Source organism: Musa acuminata, chromosome BXJ1-5 (genome assembly GCF_036884655.1).
Source record: "Musa acuminata AAA Group cultivar baxijiao chromosome BXJ1-5, Cavendish_Baxijiao_AAA, whole genome shotgun sequence".
Lineage (NCBI taxonomy): Eukaryota > Viridiplantae > Streptophyta > Magnoliopsida > Zingiberales > Musaceae > Musa > Musa acuminata.
This window is the reverse complement of record NC_088331.1, coordinates 12,521,565-12,538,746: the sequence shown is the minus strand read 5'-3', so window position 1 is coordinate 12,538,746 and position 17,182 is coordinate 12,521,565. Positions and strand designations below refer to the sequence as shown.

General features: G+C 38.8%; 1 protein-coding gene across 1 annotated transcript; it reads right to left on the bottom strand.

Annotated features, from left to right (window-relative positions):
- Window positions 1-320: 320 nt before the first annotated feature.
- LOC103973157 (probable E3 ubiquitin-protein ligase RHA1A) lies at window positions 321-791 on the bottom strand. The gene has a single exon (XM_009387648.3). It carries the CDS (start codon window positions 789-791, stop codon window positions 321-323), a length of 471 nt encoding a protein of 156 aa, XP_009385923.3.
- Window positions 792-17,182: the final 16,391 nt, after the last annotated feature.

Below are 17,182 nucleotides of genomic sequence, written 5' to 3'. Positions count from 1 at the left end.
TAGCGAGAAAGAGAGAGAGTGCCGCAGCAGTAGCAATGACTGCCAGATCAGAGTTGCTGTCATGAAGAAAATCTTGCTAAGACAAGTTTAGCTCTAATATTATGTTACGAATTAAATGAAGAAAATATTATCATCGTATTTAATATGATACTATCTATTTATACACGTTAAGGAAAGATTTTTCTCAATCGAATTACGGTATTTCTTATGTAGTTAAAGAAATTTTAATTACGAAAATCTTAACTGCTATCAATCTCTCCTTCCCAGAGAAAGCAACGGGCGCGCCCTACACAGACGACAGGTGAGCTGATATGTACATCTCACCAAACCCATAGAAACCTTCGCCACCGCCCTTCCTGTTTCGCGGCGGGCAGCAGGCGAACCCTGCACAGCGGACACGTAACGTGACCAGCGTCCACCCACTTATCTATGCACTCCTGGTGGAATCCATGGCCGCAGTTGCCGAGCTCCCTAACCATGTGCCTGGCCTCCAGAGCTCCCAAGCAGATGACGCAGGTGGGGTCGTCCAAGCGGCACCTCCTCGGCAAGCTCGAGAACTCTACCACCCTGAGCTGCTGCTTTATGGACGAAGGGGCCACCGCGGAGGGAGACTTCGCCGACGATGTGGTGTCGGTCGCCGCCCCCGGGAAGTAGAACACATTTTCTTCCCACGGGGGGGTGAGCGGCTCCGACGGCACGTAGAAGCCGAGGCAGTAGAGGACCAGGGAGACGGCGAATTCTACGTACGCAAGAAAGAGGAAGAAGAAGACCACCGGCTTTGGCACCACCATATAGTCGGAATCGGAAGGGAAGCTCATGAATTTGGAGTTGCAGAAAGAGGGAAATGGGCGACCTTTTATAGAGGAGAAGGGCTAATTAAGGGCACAAGAAATATACCAGTGGTTGAGAAACCTTTTACCTGTCGTGAATCATTACTTCCAAACTATAATTTGGTTCAACGAAGAGCAGTCAAACATGGCTTCTTTCAATGCTGAGTCATATGACAGGAACAACCACATGCAAAAACTCATATGACATGCACATCTTTCATGGCTAATCATGAAGGAGTCAAAAGTTCGAGAAAAGAAGAGTCTCGGTTAATCTGACAGTGGAGACTTATTCTCCGTGTTGGGAACTCGTCATAATCAAACCTGCAGCCGAATATCGAAGGGTTGCTCAACCACTTGCTTCCATACCGTTGGAGAAAATTATGGATCGTAGAGTTGATGCAACTGCTGCAGGTTAACCTGCTTTAGGGTTTTCTCCACGAATAGTGTTGCCATGATATTGAAGGAACTGTGAGAGAGAGAGAGAGAGAGAGCACAGGGGGGTTTGGTGGGGGAGGGGGGGAGGCTAGTAGATAGATTATACATATGAGCTGACATCTATATTTAGTTCTCCTACTGTTATCTTGTTGAAGATGTCAATGGGTTTGTTGGTGTTTTTCTTAAGAAATTTAAATTTTTCATTGTAAATATTTATTTCTTAATAATAAGGTATTGAATTTTGTTATTGTCTATATTTATTTTAATTAAAAAACTTTAATGTTTAAACTTTATTGTCTGCATTTAATTGAAATGGGCCTATAACGGGAACTATGGATTTCTTTGCTAAATACCATCTTCTTGTCGATAACAAATTTCCCATTCTCTTCTTTTCTTAAGTGGCCTCTTTTCTTATACCAATTAGACTCATGAATCTGTATCAACCTCTCCATATCTCCAATGGAGGAATACTCAATCATATTATTGGGAATGAAGGGATCAAATCATTCCTTAGCAAATATATGCTTCTTGATGATGTCTCAATCTTATTTTTTTAAAAATTATTAATTGAATTAGATTTTTTTTCAAACGATTACCCATCATTCTAAGAAAGAAAAATCCTATCACTTGATGTTTTAGCATCATTCTCACTTCAAGGAAGCATGCGATCCACACTTGGCCATCAAAGTGACTGCTAAGCCATAATGAGTACGAGGACATGATGACCACCGTGAAGCCAAAGCACGAGCCTGGGTGGAGTGACTGCCAGTGCTATCCTTGTGATAGTAGAAAATATTCAAATGAAAACTTCAAAAGTTGAAGAGAAAAAATTTCATGTGATGGGTTAATCGATCCCAAGGGATGAGAGAATCCCATCTCAGAGCACATCATTGTGTGAGTTCCAAAAGGAAATCAGGTTAAAATTCTCGAGCCACGTGGCATTAGATGATAACATTAGGAAGTCAAGAGACACCGATCAAAGCCTTAGTAAAAGTTATCATTGTACTCATAACCACGTCAAGTCTCTAAGATGAACTGCCTCTACCATATAGAACAATGTGGATAAGGAAAATCGACAAAATGAATTTGTAACTTTGAAAAAATGATTGGCTTTGAGGTCGGGGATCTTGATTCTAAATGCATCAATTGTTGGTGGACTACTCAAGTTGCTCTTGTAACAAGAGCGGGTCACCACATGCCGACCAAAGGATGAACCGGAATTGGCCCCTTCGGGAGCCTTCCCAGTCATCGAACAGTCGACTCAAAACTGGGATGACAAGAGAAACTATTTAATTAAAATAAAGCATTGTGATGGTTCGCATGGATGCTCTTGCATTGTGATTTCTACCAAGTGCTCCAAATGTTAAAAGTAAAAGAGTTCAACTGAGCATGGGTAGATGGCAAGAGTGTCTATGACTCTCTTAAGATAGTCAAATATCTCATTGTCTAATTAGTGACACATATAAATGAATTAATGAGATTTTTATGATTCTTATCTATTATCCAAAGAAACCACGATAAAAGGAATGTACTTAGTAGAATCAACAGGGAAAAAGGACCCTATTGAGTTTGACTCTGTCTAACTTTGTGAAATGACTCGAAGACATGTACATTTATCTATGAACTACTTTTAATATTGTTTTACATAATCTCATGTAGAACAAATGAGTAAAAGCTTATTTGATTATCTCTTGTTAGTTCCGAAGATGAGTTCAGCATGAAGGTAAAAGTCTAGTGTGGAACAAAAAGGTACAAGTCTATTTGATTTTGATTTCAGCATGAAGATAATCGTGAAAGCATGACCAATCATCCTTTGGACCTTAAAAATTTAAAGCTAAAGGTATCAAAAAAGTTATCATAAAAATAATTGAATTAGGTTGCACGATAACCAAGCAACCTAAGAAGAGTAAGAAAAAGGGAAAAAAAATGGAGTCTATAGAGTCAAAAGATAATATCACAACTATAGTGTAAGGTGATGATTATTTGATTTTGTCTCCTTCTGATGATATTTTTTCTTGCGTGTGTTAGGATCTTGAGTGGGTGATTGACACAGGTGCTTCTTATTATGTTACACCACGAAGGGGGTTTTTTGTTACTTATAGGTCTGAAAATTTTGGTGTTGTCAAGATAGGCAATTATGGTATGGCTGACATCATTGGCTTGGGTGATATCCATTTAAAAACTAACCTTGGTTGCAAGTTGGTGCTTAAGGATGTGAGGCATGTGGTTGATTTGAGGATAAATTTTATTTTAGTTGGAAGCCTAAATGATGAAGACTATGATAGCAGATTTCACAAAGGGCAATGATAGCAGATTTGTACAGGTTGCTGGCCAAAGCTTGTGGTGAGCTGTTAAATGCTATAGAGAAAGACTTTAGCATGAAGTTGTGGCATAGGCGATTAGGACACATAAGCGAGAAGGGGCTGCAAGCTCTTTTCCAGAGAGAAGTATTGCCAGATCTCAAAGGTACATATCTAAACCCTTGTATTGATTGTTTGGTTGGTAAATAACACAAATTTTCATTTGCTAGTCCTGCTTTGTCTAAAAAAATACATGCCTTAGACCGTGTTTATACATATGTATGTGATCGTTTGAGGACAAAAACTCCTGGTGGATCTGTTAATGTTCTTGGTATCAATGGTGCACTTTATTTTGTCACTTTTATAGATGATTTTTTCAGGAATGTTTGGGCATATGCTTTGAAGATCAAATATCAGGTTATTAATGTCTTCAAAGAGTTTCATGCCAGAGTTGAAAGGGAGACAAAAAGACAATTGAAATGCATAAGATCAGATAATGATGGTGAGTACAAAAGATTATTTAATGATTATTGCAGGTCACATGGTATCAAATATGAGATGACAGTTCCTGGTACACCTCAGCATAATGCTATTGTAGAGAGGATGAACTGCACCATTATGAAAAAAATCAGATGTGTGCTTTCACAAGCCAAGCTATCTAAAAGGTTTTGGGATGAGGCTTTAAGAATTGTAGTTGATAACTTGTCACCATGTACAACCCTAGATGGTGATATTACAAAACATGTATGGTCAGGGAAAGATGTTTCCTACAAGCATTTAAGAGTGTTTGGTTATCGTGCATTTGCATATATTCCAGACAATGAGAGGTCCAAGCTGGATGGTAAAACTAAAGAATGCATTTTTCTTGTCTACTCACATGATCATTTTGGTTATAGGCTTTGAAATCTAGAAAAATAAAAGATGTGTAGAAGCAGAGATGTAGTCTTCTTTGAGGATCAAACCTTTAAAGATTTGAAGAAAAAGACATCAACCAAGACTTCTATAGAAGGATTAGCAGATTGTGACCCAGTTACTCCTCTAGTATATTAGGGTGATGGGGGAGATATGCAAGAAGATAGTGTAGAGTATGATATTGATCTACCTGCAGGACATGTTGAGCAAGATGAAGTTAGAGAGCAACTTCCCGTAGAACCTCAATTGAGAAAATCTTCTAGACAACGTCAACCTTCCAAAAGATACTTTACAGATGAGTATGTGATGTTTACTGATGCAGGTGAACTAGAGAATTACCAAGAAGCAATTGAAAGTGAGCAAAAAAAGAAGTAGTTAGTTGATATACAAGAAGAGATGGATGCTCATCAAAAGAACCACACTTATGATTTGGTGCTACTATCAAATGGAATGAAGGCATTAAAGAACAAGTAGGTTTTTATGTTGAAGACTCGAGAATATTATTCTCAATCAAAGTACAAAGCTAGATTGGTTGTGAAAGGCTTTGGTTAAAAGAAAGGTATTGACTTTGAATAGATTTTTTCTCCTATTATTAAAATATCTTCTATTCATGTTGCTCTTGGTATTGTTGCTAGCTAGGACTTGGAGGTTGAGTAGTTAGATGTGAAGACAGCTTTCTTTCATGGTGATTTGGAGGAGAAAAATTTATATGAAGCAACCAAAATGCTTTAAAGTCAAAGGTAAAAATAACTTTATCTATAAGTTGAAGAAGAGCTTGTATGAGCTAAAGCAAGCTCGAAGACAATGGTACAAAAAGTTTGATTCATTTATAACAGAAAATGGATATAAAATAATGACTTTAGATCATTATATGTACATCAAATGGTTTGGTGAGAATTTTATTATTCTCTTACTTTATGTTGATGACATGCTTATTCTTGGGAAAGATATGTTTACAATTGATAGGTTGAAGAAGGAACTGAGTGAGTCTTTTACAATAAAAGATATGGGGCTAGCAAAGAAAATACTAGGTATGCAGATTTCCTATGACAGGAAAAAAAGAAGATTTGGTTGTCCCAGGATAAATACATCGAGAAAGTATTGGAAAGATTTAGTATGAGCAATGCAAAATCAGTTGGTTCTCCACTTATAGGTCACTTCTAGTTGTGCTCATAACAGAGTCTGTCAAGTGATGAGGAGAAGGAGAAAATGCAAAAGATTCCTTATACTTCAGCAGTCGGAAGTTTAATGTATGCAATAGTATGTACGAGGTCGGACATCGCATATGCAGTTGGTGTTACTAGCAGATTTTTGCAAATACAGGCAAAGAGCATTGGGCAGTAGTAAAGTGGATTTTTAGATATCTCAAAGGGAGCTCTAAGGTTTGTTTAAGCTTTGGAGGTGGACCACCTATATTGATAGGTTACACAGATGCATATATGACAAGAGATATAGATACGAGGAAGCCCACATCAGGTTATATACTTACTTTTGCAGGGAGAGTTGTATCATGGCAATCCATATTGCAAAGGTATATTGCTTTCTCTACCATAAAGGCAGAATATATTGCTGCTACAGAGGTTTACAAAAAAATGTTATGGATAAAAGAATTCTTACAAGAATTGGGAATAAAACAGAAAAATTATGTGGTGTATTATAATAGTCAGAGTGCCATCCATTTGTGTAAGAACCCAATATTTCATTCCAAGTCAAAGCATATAGATGTCAGATACCACTAGATTCAGAATGTATTTGAAGAAAAGCAGTTGCAGCTTTAGAAAATTTACACAGATGATAACGAGACAAACATGTTGACAAAGACCTTACTAAACGAATGATAGGAGATATGCCGACAGTTGGTCGGCATGGCTTCACATTGAGAGTCTTGGGACAGTCTCCCTTATGGGCTGAAGGGGGAGGTTGTTGGGCTGATAGCCCATTTATTTAACCCAAGGTGGGCTTTATCAGCCCATAGCCTACCCCTTTGATCTAACCTTAGATCAAAGTTAAAGGGGTGTGGGTTTGCATTTTTTAATGCATAAATAGGGCAGCAGATGAGATCTTTTGTAGCAATAAAAATGAGGAGAAAAAGATAAAAATCTATGGAGAAAGAAAGGGAAGAAAACGAGGACAACGCAAAGAGATTGTTCTCAATCATTCAGCAGTATTCTTATCTCAAGTTAGATCAAATCTATAGTAGATTCTTACTATGATTACTTGGGGAGAATTGGGTAGGATTTAGAATTTTATGCATAGTGACGTGATCCTTGTATCTCAGTTATTCTCTTGTGATTGTTGCTAGGGTTTTGGGCAAGAGATTAAGATTTGTATTTAGTTTATCCCGTGATTTTTACCCATCACATTGGAGGGATTTTTGACGTATATCTTGATATTCTATTTAATTGTAATTCTATTTAATTTCGTAGCGTGTTATCGTCTTTCTGAAAGTACTATGTGCTTTGCTTAATGCCAAAAACATCGCTTCCACACAAATATATTTTCATTTCAGGAGAAACACAAAGTGTATTGCCTCCGGTTGATCCCAGGCTTTCTGCCTAAAAAAAAATTGAATCTTATTGGGGTTTTCTTATTGTTTTGACTAAAATCTCTTCATGCATGTGTTTCGATTTGTGCCTTTTCTCCTCGAATCCTTGTAAAAGTTCGATCTTTTTGTCTACTTATCTTGTGAGATTTTGCTATGAAAACATGGAGCTGCTCAAAGGCATGTGCATCTGTCCATGTACTGCTCTTTATCTTGTTTATCTCCTTAAAAGTCAAACTTTCAGGACAACCTAAATAAAGGGAAGAAAATTCTCGCAGATAAGGTGAGTGACATGACATTGTTCATAAGATATCTGATGATGATTTAAGTATATATGGACCATGATATTGTCCGCCATCAAGTTTATTATATTCCGTAGAGTTAAATCTAATGCCAGTATGATTGACAAATGTTAGGGATAATTGTGCCACATGAACTTCTCCATGGGAGATATTTGTTAAAGGGCTAATGATCTTAATGTGCATATCTCATTGTTCTCTCCTACTGACATAAGCCTCTCTCAATCTGTTCATAGTTTGTTAATTGTTACATTTGCCAAAGTTTTTGTTAACTATTTATGTTACTGTTATCATTAAGTCTTGACAGATACATTTACTGCAATGAAAACATGAATTTGCGCCTTGCATAAGGTTATTTTTCAAATGAACTATTCTAAGTTGAAGTGTTTTTTTTTTGTTTGCATAATTAGCAAATTTATGATTTATGATTTATTGCTTGCTGCACTTAATTTCTAATATGACATCATCAACTTAGTATCAGTTTATAATTACCAAATTCCATACATTTTAGAATGAGTATACATTGTTGGAAAAAAAAAAAAGTACTGGATAAGGCGAAAAATGGGTTACCAATTAATCTTAGTTACCTACCAATTGTTTTCTAACTTAAGAGCTTTAGAAAAAAAATATTTTAAGACTCTCCAAAATGATTCATGATTTCTTTTCAAACGATTACCACAACCACAAGAAGATGCATCGGAATATGATTCTGTCAAAAGATAAGGATGATCTTATTATGGAAGATCTCTTTATTATTAAGAAGGCTATTTCTGCTAAACACATCATTCTAATTTTGAATAGAGAAGATTTTCTTTAGTTTAAGGTTTTTTTTTCCAAGTAGAGTTGCTTCCTCCCTCTGAGACCTTCCTCGTTCTCTTATGTCCTCTCACTCCTATAAATTAATTCTGGCTTCGACTGGTTGTGGAATGTTAGAACTCTTGCAGATTCTAAACTTGGGGATGATCTCTTTAGGGAATCAGCCTCCTTGGAACTCTATAGGGGTTCCTCCTTCCAAGTTGCTGCTCAAAGGCTGCAGAAAAGATTCATCAATTGCTTGAGAAAAGAGGAGGAATACATGGCTATTTATAGGGCTTCTAAACCCTAACTCATAATAGGACTCCTACTTAAGACTCTTACTTCTAACCAACTCCTAATAGGACTCCTACTCAAGACTCCTATTCCCTTACAACTCCTAATTCTTCTCTAAGAAAAAACCTCCTACATGAAAGTCTCTCTCAATTAGGACTCTCCTAACTAGAGTCCTAACAAAATGTCCCTCTCAATTAGGACTCTCCTAGCTAGAGTCCTAACAGAATGCCCCTCTCAATTAGGACTCTCCTAGCTAAAGTCCTAACAATTTTACATGAATGTCCCTCTTAATTAGGACTCTCCTAGCTAGAGTCCTAACAAACCCGCCCTCTTTAAATCAACCTTGTCCTCGAGGCTAACGATTCATGAATTTTGGGAATTTGATCTTCAAGTCATCATAGTTCTCCAAAGTGGCATCTTCTATTAGTAGGTTTGCCCACTGTATTAGCAATTCTGTAGTGGATCGTCGTCGTCGAGTCATAATCCGTCGATCAATAATGGCACTTAGCTGAGTCTGAAGTCCTCCTTGGGTAGTCATATTTGGTGGGTGGCTTTGGGCTATCTCCAAGCACCTATTTACAACTTCTGTCTGGCCGTCGGTTTGTGAGTGATATGCCATACTCCTTTTCAATTTAGTACTCTTATAGTGTAATTCTTTTGAGTCCCAATTGTAATGAGCTACGGAGCTTGGTGCTTCCTCCAATTTTTTTATAATCTTACTAGTCTCTGAATCTTCCTGCCATTCCATCTTAATATCCTCAAAGAAGTCGCTGGTCGGAAGTGAAATGGCCAAAACTTCAGCTTGCTCAGGTAGTTGCAAAGGCGCATCTGCAAGAACATTCTCTTTCCCCTTTTTGTAAGTTATTTCATAATCAAATCCAAGAAGTTTTGTTACCCAGTTTTGCTGCTCAGGGGATGATATCTTTCGTTCCAAAAAGTACTTGAGGCTTTTATGGTCAGTTTTAATTTGAAATCGTCGACCAATCAAGTAGGGTCTCCACCTTGTTGCTGCGCGCACAATGGCAAGCATCTCCTTATCATATGTTGACTTATTTTGATGGGAGGGAGATAATGCCTTGCTAGTGTATACGAGTGGTCGGCCATCTTGCATGAGAATGGCTCCAATTCTGACTCCAGATGCGTCGGCCTCAATAATGAAGGGTCGGTTAAAATATGGTAGTGTTAGCACCGGCGTCGTCGTCATGGCTGCCTTAAGTTTATCGAAGGCAACGGAGGCTCTATCCGACCATTGGAAGACATCTTTTTTCTGTAAGGAAGTAAGTGGTGCACTGATGTCGCCATAGTTTTTCACGAACTTGCAGTAGTAGCCTGTTAAACCCAGAAAGCCATGTAGCAATTTTACGTTCCTCGGGATAGGCCAGTTTTGCATTGCTTCAATTTTGAAAGGGGTCTTCTGCTACACCTTCCTCTGATATGATATGCCCAAGATATTCCACCTTCTTTTGAAGAAAGCAAAAATTCATAGTGGTTGTTGTGTGTTCAAAAGGTGGTTTTCGGTATGTCTTCTTCGCATACTTGTATTTGATGATACCCGGATCGAAGGTCCAGCTTTGTGAAGATTTGTGCTCCCTTTCATCAAGCAATTCATCTACTACTAGAATAGGGTATTTATCCTTGATGGTTATGCCATTGAGAGCTCGGTAGTCAACACATAATCGCCATGTTCCGTCCTTCTTTCGTATGGGGAGCATCGGTGAAGAGTAGGGGCTGCAACATGGCCGAATAACTCCTGTTTCGAGCATCTCTTTTACAATCAATTCTATTTCATCCTTCTAGAGATGTGGATACTGATATGGCTGAGCATTTGCTGGAGGTTTTCCTAGAAGAATCGTTATATAATAATCATGCTGGCGGGTAAGAGGTAGGTTGCGCGGTTCATCAAATATATCTAAAAATTCAGCAAGCAAAGGAAGTAGATTTGGATCTTCAAATTCTGTTGACTCTCCCTTAATTTGCTGCTCAAGTTGTACCAAAAAGCCACTGCATGCTTTATGCAAAACCTTCTTCATTTGTTGTGTGCAAATCATCGTTACGTCGCTTCCACGTTTCCCGTGCAGTATCACTTGTTTCTCCTTACTGTAAAATTTCATAATTAGTTTCATAAAATTCCAAGAAAAATCACATAATGTTGTCAACCATTTAATTCTAAGCATGGCCTTATGATCATCAAGAGGAAGAAGGAAGAAATCTGCAATTATCTCTTGGTCCTACAGCAATAGTTTCTCCTGCGGGCGCCTACGATCACACTTCAAAATCTTTCTGTCGGTGACCGTAACATCAAACCTGCAGCGATTCTCGATAGGTAATGCCATTCGGATAGCAACCTTACTATTTAGGATATTATTAGTGCTGCCCGTGTCGATGAAAACAGTGATCGGTTGTTATTTTAGAAGGCCTCCAACTTTCATCGTTTGCGGGTTTGAGTAGCTGGCTAGTGCATGTACCGTAACTTCGGTCGGTTGTGGCTCTTCTTCTGCATCTTCTTCTTTATGTTCAATGCTCTCTTATAGATATTCAATGACATTTTCTTCTACTGGTTCAATGATAAAAAGTCTCCCTTTACTACAGCGATACTCATGGCTCCACGGCTTGTCGCAATGCCAACATAACCCCTTCATAGATCGCTCCTGAAGCTCTTCTCTTGTCAACCTTTTTGGTGCAGGGACTCGGTCAATAATAGGGGGGGCTAAGGGCTTCAATATTACTGGTTGAGGAGTGACCCTAGTCCTTCGAGCTTCATGGTTCAATTGCTCCTCTTGATGTCGTGCGAAAGAGATGGCTGCCATAAGCGTGTATGGTTGTCGCGCTTTAACTTCTCCTCGGATCTCCGGCTTCAAGCCCGCAATAAAGGTCCTCAATAGCTATTTTTGAGACCAATCAAGAGTTTGATTAGATAACCTTTCAAACCTGGTTTGGTACTCCTGAATGGTGGAGGTTTGTCGGATCTTTGCTAGTTGTCCATCAATATTCTCGTAATCGGTTGGTCTGAAGCGGATCAGCAGTCCTTCTTTGAATTGTTTCCATGAAAGGACTCCATAAGTATGTTCAAACCAGTCAAACCACTGTATAGCATCCCCTTCAAGATGTATAGCTGCAATTTTCACCATAGATGCATCCGCGATTTTGTGGTACCGAAAATATCGCTCCGCGTGCAAGATCTAACCAATCGGTTCTCCTTCTTCCCATCTAGGGAAGTCCACCCTTATGCATGGATAGTTGGGAATGATCATAGAGCCTCCCCTCCCTTGGAACTCATCTCTTCGGGCCTGGTGCGATTGGGCAAAGCTCTCTCCGTGATATGATTTTTTCGGGCTTAGTAGTCGGCCCAATCTGAGTTCGGTAAAGAGCGTCCGAATCTTATCCTCCATTCGCACCTCCAAGGCTTCGAATTTAGCATCGATTGCCTCCTTAGATGCCATAGTATATGCCTCCAAATCTATGATATTAATATCTCTCTTTTGTTGTCAGGTTAAAGGCATGTATAGGTTGAGAGAAGTGATTGTCGAAAGGGTTGGTGGATTGGTGGATGTAGGCTACGATTTAGGCTTGTTTTGTGGCTGTTTTGGGTGCAGTTTGAGGGTGTGGTTTGGTGGAGTTTTAGGGTTGTGGATGAAAGTTTTGGATCTGTGGTAGATGGTAGCAAAGGTTTGAGAGAAATCAGTGGAAGTTGCAGCAAGTATGTGCTGTCTTATAAGAGCAGAATTGTCGTCGAAGAAACAGTGGTTTCTCGACGTAATTTCCACCAAAAACTTGAGAGAATTGAGGAGGAAATTGATAGAAAAATCACAGTTTATATGACAGCAAGGATGACTAATTTAATCAAGAAAATTTCGGCAGTAAAACAGCACGGAAATTGGTGCAAGTTGTGATAGCAGAATTCTCGTCGAAAAATTTCTGCAGTTTACGATGAAAATTTATAGCAACACAAAAATCGGTTTTAGAGATGAATTCCTCAATAGATCAATCTTAGATGGAAGCCAAGATGATCTATAAATTGTATAAGAAATTTCATTCAAAAAAGATTGCAAATAGATGGGTTAAGGCAACAATATGCGGTTGAAATTTTCTGCAACATAGATTTTTAAGTATAGCAGATTGGACGTAAAAAATTAGAAGTTTATATTGAGAATTTTTTGATGAAACTAAAGGGAAATCCACTATTAGTAAGTGTCAAAGCTATCATAAAAATTTCATAGAGATTTGGATAGAAACAACGTAGTATCATGATCAAACAATCAGTGCTATACGGCTGAAATTTTACGGTGCAGATTTTCAAGTATAGCAGATTATATATAAAATATCAATGGTTTATATTGATAATTTTTTGACAAAACAAAAGGAAAATCTACTGTTAGGAAGTGTCAAAGATGTCATAAAATTTCGTGGAGATTTGGATAGAAAAAACATAGTAGCAAGATCAAACAGATAGTGCTATACGGTTGGAATTCTGCAATGTATCTTTCGTCGTAGAGATGAAAACTTTATGACGAAAAGTTTATGCAGCAATATAGGAATAATTATTTTGGGATTTTCAAATAAAGATAACTAAATTGCAGTAGCAGTAAGGTAGAAAACCAGAACCTGTTGCAATTCACGAGGAGATCAAAGGATAATTCGTGGTGGTGGAGATGATGGCGGAATTCGGCGATGATCTTTTAAGCAATTGTGGGAATTGCTTTGGGTGGTTGTGGAGGGTTGATGGATGGCTATGAAAGGGCAGCGAGATGCCAAGAATGCTGCTCTAATACCAGGTGTTAGAACCCTTGCAGATTCTAAACTTGGGGATGATCTCTTTAGGGGATCGGCCTCCTTGGAACTCTATAAGGGTTCCTCCCTCCAAGTTGCTGCTCAAAGGCTGCAGAAAAGATTCATCTATTGCTTGAGAAAAGAGGAGGAATACATTGCTATTTATAGGGCTTCTAAACCCTAACTCCTAATAGGACTTCTACTTAAGACTCTTACTTCTAACCAACTCCTAATAGGACTCCTACTCAAGACTCATATTCCCTTACAACTCCTAATTCTTCTCTAAGAAAAAACCTCATACATGAATGTCCCTCTCAATTAGGACTCTCCTAACTAGAGTCCTAACAGAATGTCCCTCTCAATTAGGACTCTCCTAGCTAAAGTCCTAACAGTTTTACATGAATGTCTCTCTTAATTAGGACTCTCCTAGCTAGAGTCCTAACATGAGAGAGCTATAAGTAACAGCTCTTCCATCAAGTTTTCGACTGATAACATCTCTTTTAATAAATGACTTATCAATTTTATATTTTTAATTAAAATATTTTAAAATATAAAAATTATAATTTAAATTAAAAAATCATGATTTTTAAAAATTGTGAACTTCCGATTCGAATCGGAATGAGAACCGTCAGTTCTGATTCTCAACAACTAGGAACTATAACTGAATCGTCGAGGTATATTTATAGCTTTATTTGGAATTGATGAACCGTCAAATCAGTTAGGTTTTAGTTTCAGCACGGTTTGATTCTGGTTCAAATAGAATCATGGTCAGAACTTCTTTTTCAATGTAAATGAGACGAAAAACTATTCTCTACTCTCAGAAATTATTTCTGACTTTCAATGGAATACAATTGCTTTCGAATTTATGTTTCATCCTATATTCATAGGTAAAATTCGTGAAATGCATCTCTCATAGAATTCGAATGATAATGTTCGGGTTTGGATTACCCCATAGACAATACTAGTGAGAGGTACTTATTTAACTAGACTCCCTCTCTTTGATAAGCTTGATAGGCTTAGAGAGTGATTTGGCACCTTAAAGTTGCTCTTACGATCTAAATTTCTTTAGAATTATCTCTCTTTCTCTGCTTTTGTTTCAAATATTGTTCGAGATGTTTCGCATGTCAGCCATCTTTTCACATATTTGCATCTTCATTTTTTTTTAATCATCTTTGCTCAATCCTTTTTTGGAGTTCCTTTCAACTAACTCTTTAACTTCCGGTTTCAATTTCGATAGTTGTTCTCGCACCTCATTATGCAGCAGTAGTATTATTATCATATCCTTTTGGTTTTTAATAGGGATGATTTTAACATATGCCAATTTATTTGTCATCGAAACTGACACCTAAATAGGGTTCCAGGTCACTAGAACCAAAAGATACCATAATGCATCCTGATATATACCGCATCAATGACTGATAATAACTGTCTTACCTTATCAAGATCAGAGGATAATCAAGCGGTTCACCTAATCTTATCTCATACTAGTCAGTAAAACCAAGGGATCAAGTTAAAAAAGGAACCCATCAACTCATGCTGAGAAGGGGGCAACTCTCTATACATTGACTCATCTTACAACTCAAACTACTGTCTTCTCCCCTTCGTTGATTTAAGCATCAAAGAGGTCGTGCTGAGTAACTCTCGGCACTGGCCTATCATGTAGGATCATCGACGATCAATAGGCGACCCTGTTGTTAGGTCGCACTAGGACGACCTGGCCCCAAGAAGGAACCTTACAGCTAGGAAGATCGCCAACCGCTTGCCCAGACATCTCGAACCAGGTTTGCACCGAAAGGACCGCTTCCAACCAAGCTGCCCATGCAATCACCCCGCCAAGTCCCCCACGTCAACTAGGAAGAGGCACCTAGATGAGCTTGCACATTCGGTAGTGGACCAACCGTGTCGACTTATCAACCGATAGTATTTGTGACACCATCATTCTAGCGCTAGAAGGAGGGTCGAACGTCGTAGGCACACCCTACTGCCACTATTCCTAGTGAATGCCTAGGACAAGGAGGGCCCCTCCTCCTTTCCTCAAGGGGTGGAGGCGAGCCCCACGCTTACCTCATGAGAATCACCCCCTAGGCTTTGGTGTCAGGGGGCCAAGCGCCCGTGGTTTTGCACTCCTGTTGCACCCTTGGCAACACCACCCCTTGACCCCTTTTAAGCCAACACCTAGCCTCCCTCGCTTATGGGAGAGTTAGAGCTTGACCCTTGGTGACTCCCGAAAGGATGCTCCGATGACATCCGAGGCTTAGGGCTCCTGCCCCATGAAGTAATGAGGTGAAGTGAGGAAAAAGGATTCAAAACATTCCTAACACCACTCAAGAATCATCCCAAAGGTGAATAGTATATTCCGAAAAGGTTTTCATTAAACCGGACAAAACGAGTTACAAAAGCATATGTCATCCTGAAGGAGAGGCCACAAAACAAGATGTCATCCATGGGAGCAAGTACTTTAGCGTCTGAGGGAAGCTCCATGTAAGGATTCTCGTGTTATGATCAAACTGGCACCAAGAGGGGGGTGAATTATTGCTTATGATAAAAATTTCGTCGATTCAGAAAACTTCAATGATTTTAAAAAGCTTGATTCGATGAAACCTATATTAGAATTGATAACGAAACTATGTTTCACTTTAAGTAAATATAATAAGCAATTAAAAACATAGAGCAATAGTAATGAAGAACAAAAGGAGAGCGCACACTAAATTTATAATAGTTCGATCATCGTGACCTACATCCACTCCTAATTTCTCCTCCATTGAGGCCATCGATGTCTACTAGGGGTCTTTCTTCAATAGACGAGGACCAACCACTCTCTTACAATACTTTCTCCTTTTTATACGTTTAGGAGATAACTTTTTACAAGTCTCACACCTCTCTTAGATTGAAGAAAGAGGAGGACACTTAACACTTTTTCAACACTTTCTAACCAAAATCTCAAGACTTATTCACACTTTTTGTGTTCTTTCATACAAGAAAGATTGGGGTATTTATAGTCCATAATGGATTAAAAAATAGAGCAAAAAAGTATCTAATCTCGGGTTTTCGGGGTACTGGTGGTACCACCGCTAGTACTGGGTGGTACCATTGTCTGCAAACTTATACTGGGTGACACCACTGCCCAGTCTAGGCAATAACACCACCTGATAGAGCCTTAAAGATCGGGCTATGGCAGTACCACTGCCTGATAGGGTGGTACCACCGTTTGACAGGATGGTACCACCACCTGGCAATATTAATTGCCGACGGTACCATCGCCCAATCTATGTGGAACTACTACCCAGACCACATGGGAGGCTGAACCTTAGGTGGTATCACCGCCCAGTCTGGGTGGTGCCACCGCCTGATGTGGCTCCAAGTGGCTAAATGAGCCATCTAACCAACCTAATTCAGCCCTATTAAGGGCCCAATTGGCCCCCAATTGGGTTAGTAGGATTTCTCCTATAACTAACTCAAATTAAAATCCTAACTAAGATAATTAAGACTAAAATAATTATGATATAAGTAATCTAAGTTGTCCGGTATGTCAATTGTTCAACTGAACTCTTAGTGAACTTCCGACGAACTCCCGGGGATCTTCCGGCAAGCTTTCGACGAACTTTCGGTGAGCTTTCATTGTATCATCCGATCCTTCGGTGTATCCCCCGATTCATTTGGCCTAATACCTGATTATGGACTCTGACCCAACTTCAATTCTTCTTTAATCGTTTTGCCTTTCTCACGATCGTATTTAATCATGCACCACTCATTTCAACATATGGATTAGATCATGAATTCACCAATTGATTTCATCATCAAAATATGAGATTCAACAATCTCCCCCTTTTTTATGATGACAACCAATTGATGATAGAGTTAATCTTAACTCCCCCTATCTATATACTAAGATAAGGCAAAGTTGAATTTAAAAGGAATCATTAACTTTGAATTCAAGTGAAACAATTTCAATCGTAGTGATCAAATGTAATATATCAAAATTTTATACATTGTGCATCATCATAGTTT

What these genes read in the sequence shown, in the direction of transcription:
- LOC103973157 (XM_009387648.3), bottom strand. Translation starts at nt 791, where the DNA reads ATGGTGGTGCCAAAGCCGGTGGTCTTCTTCTTCCTCTTTCTTGCGTAC.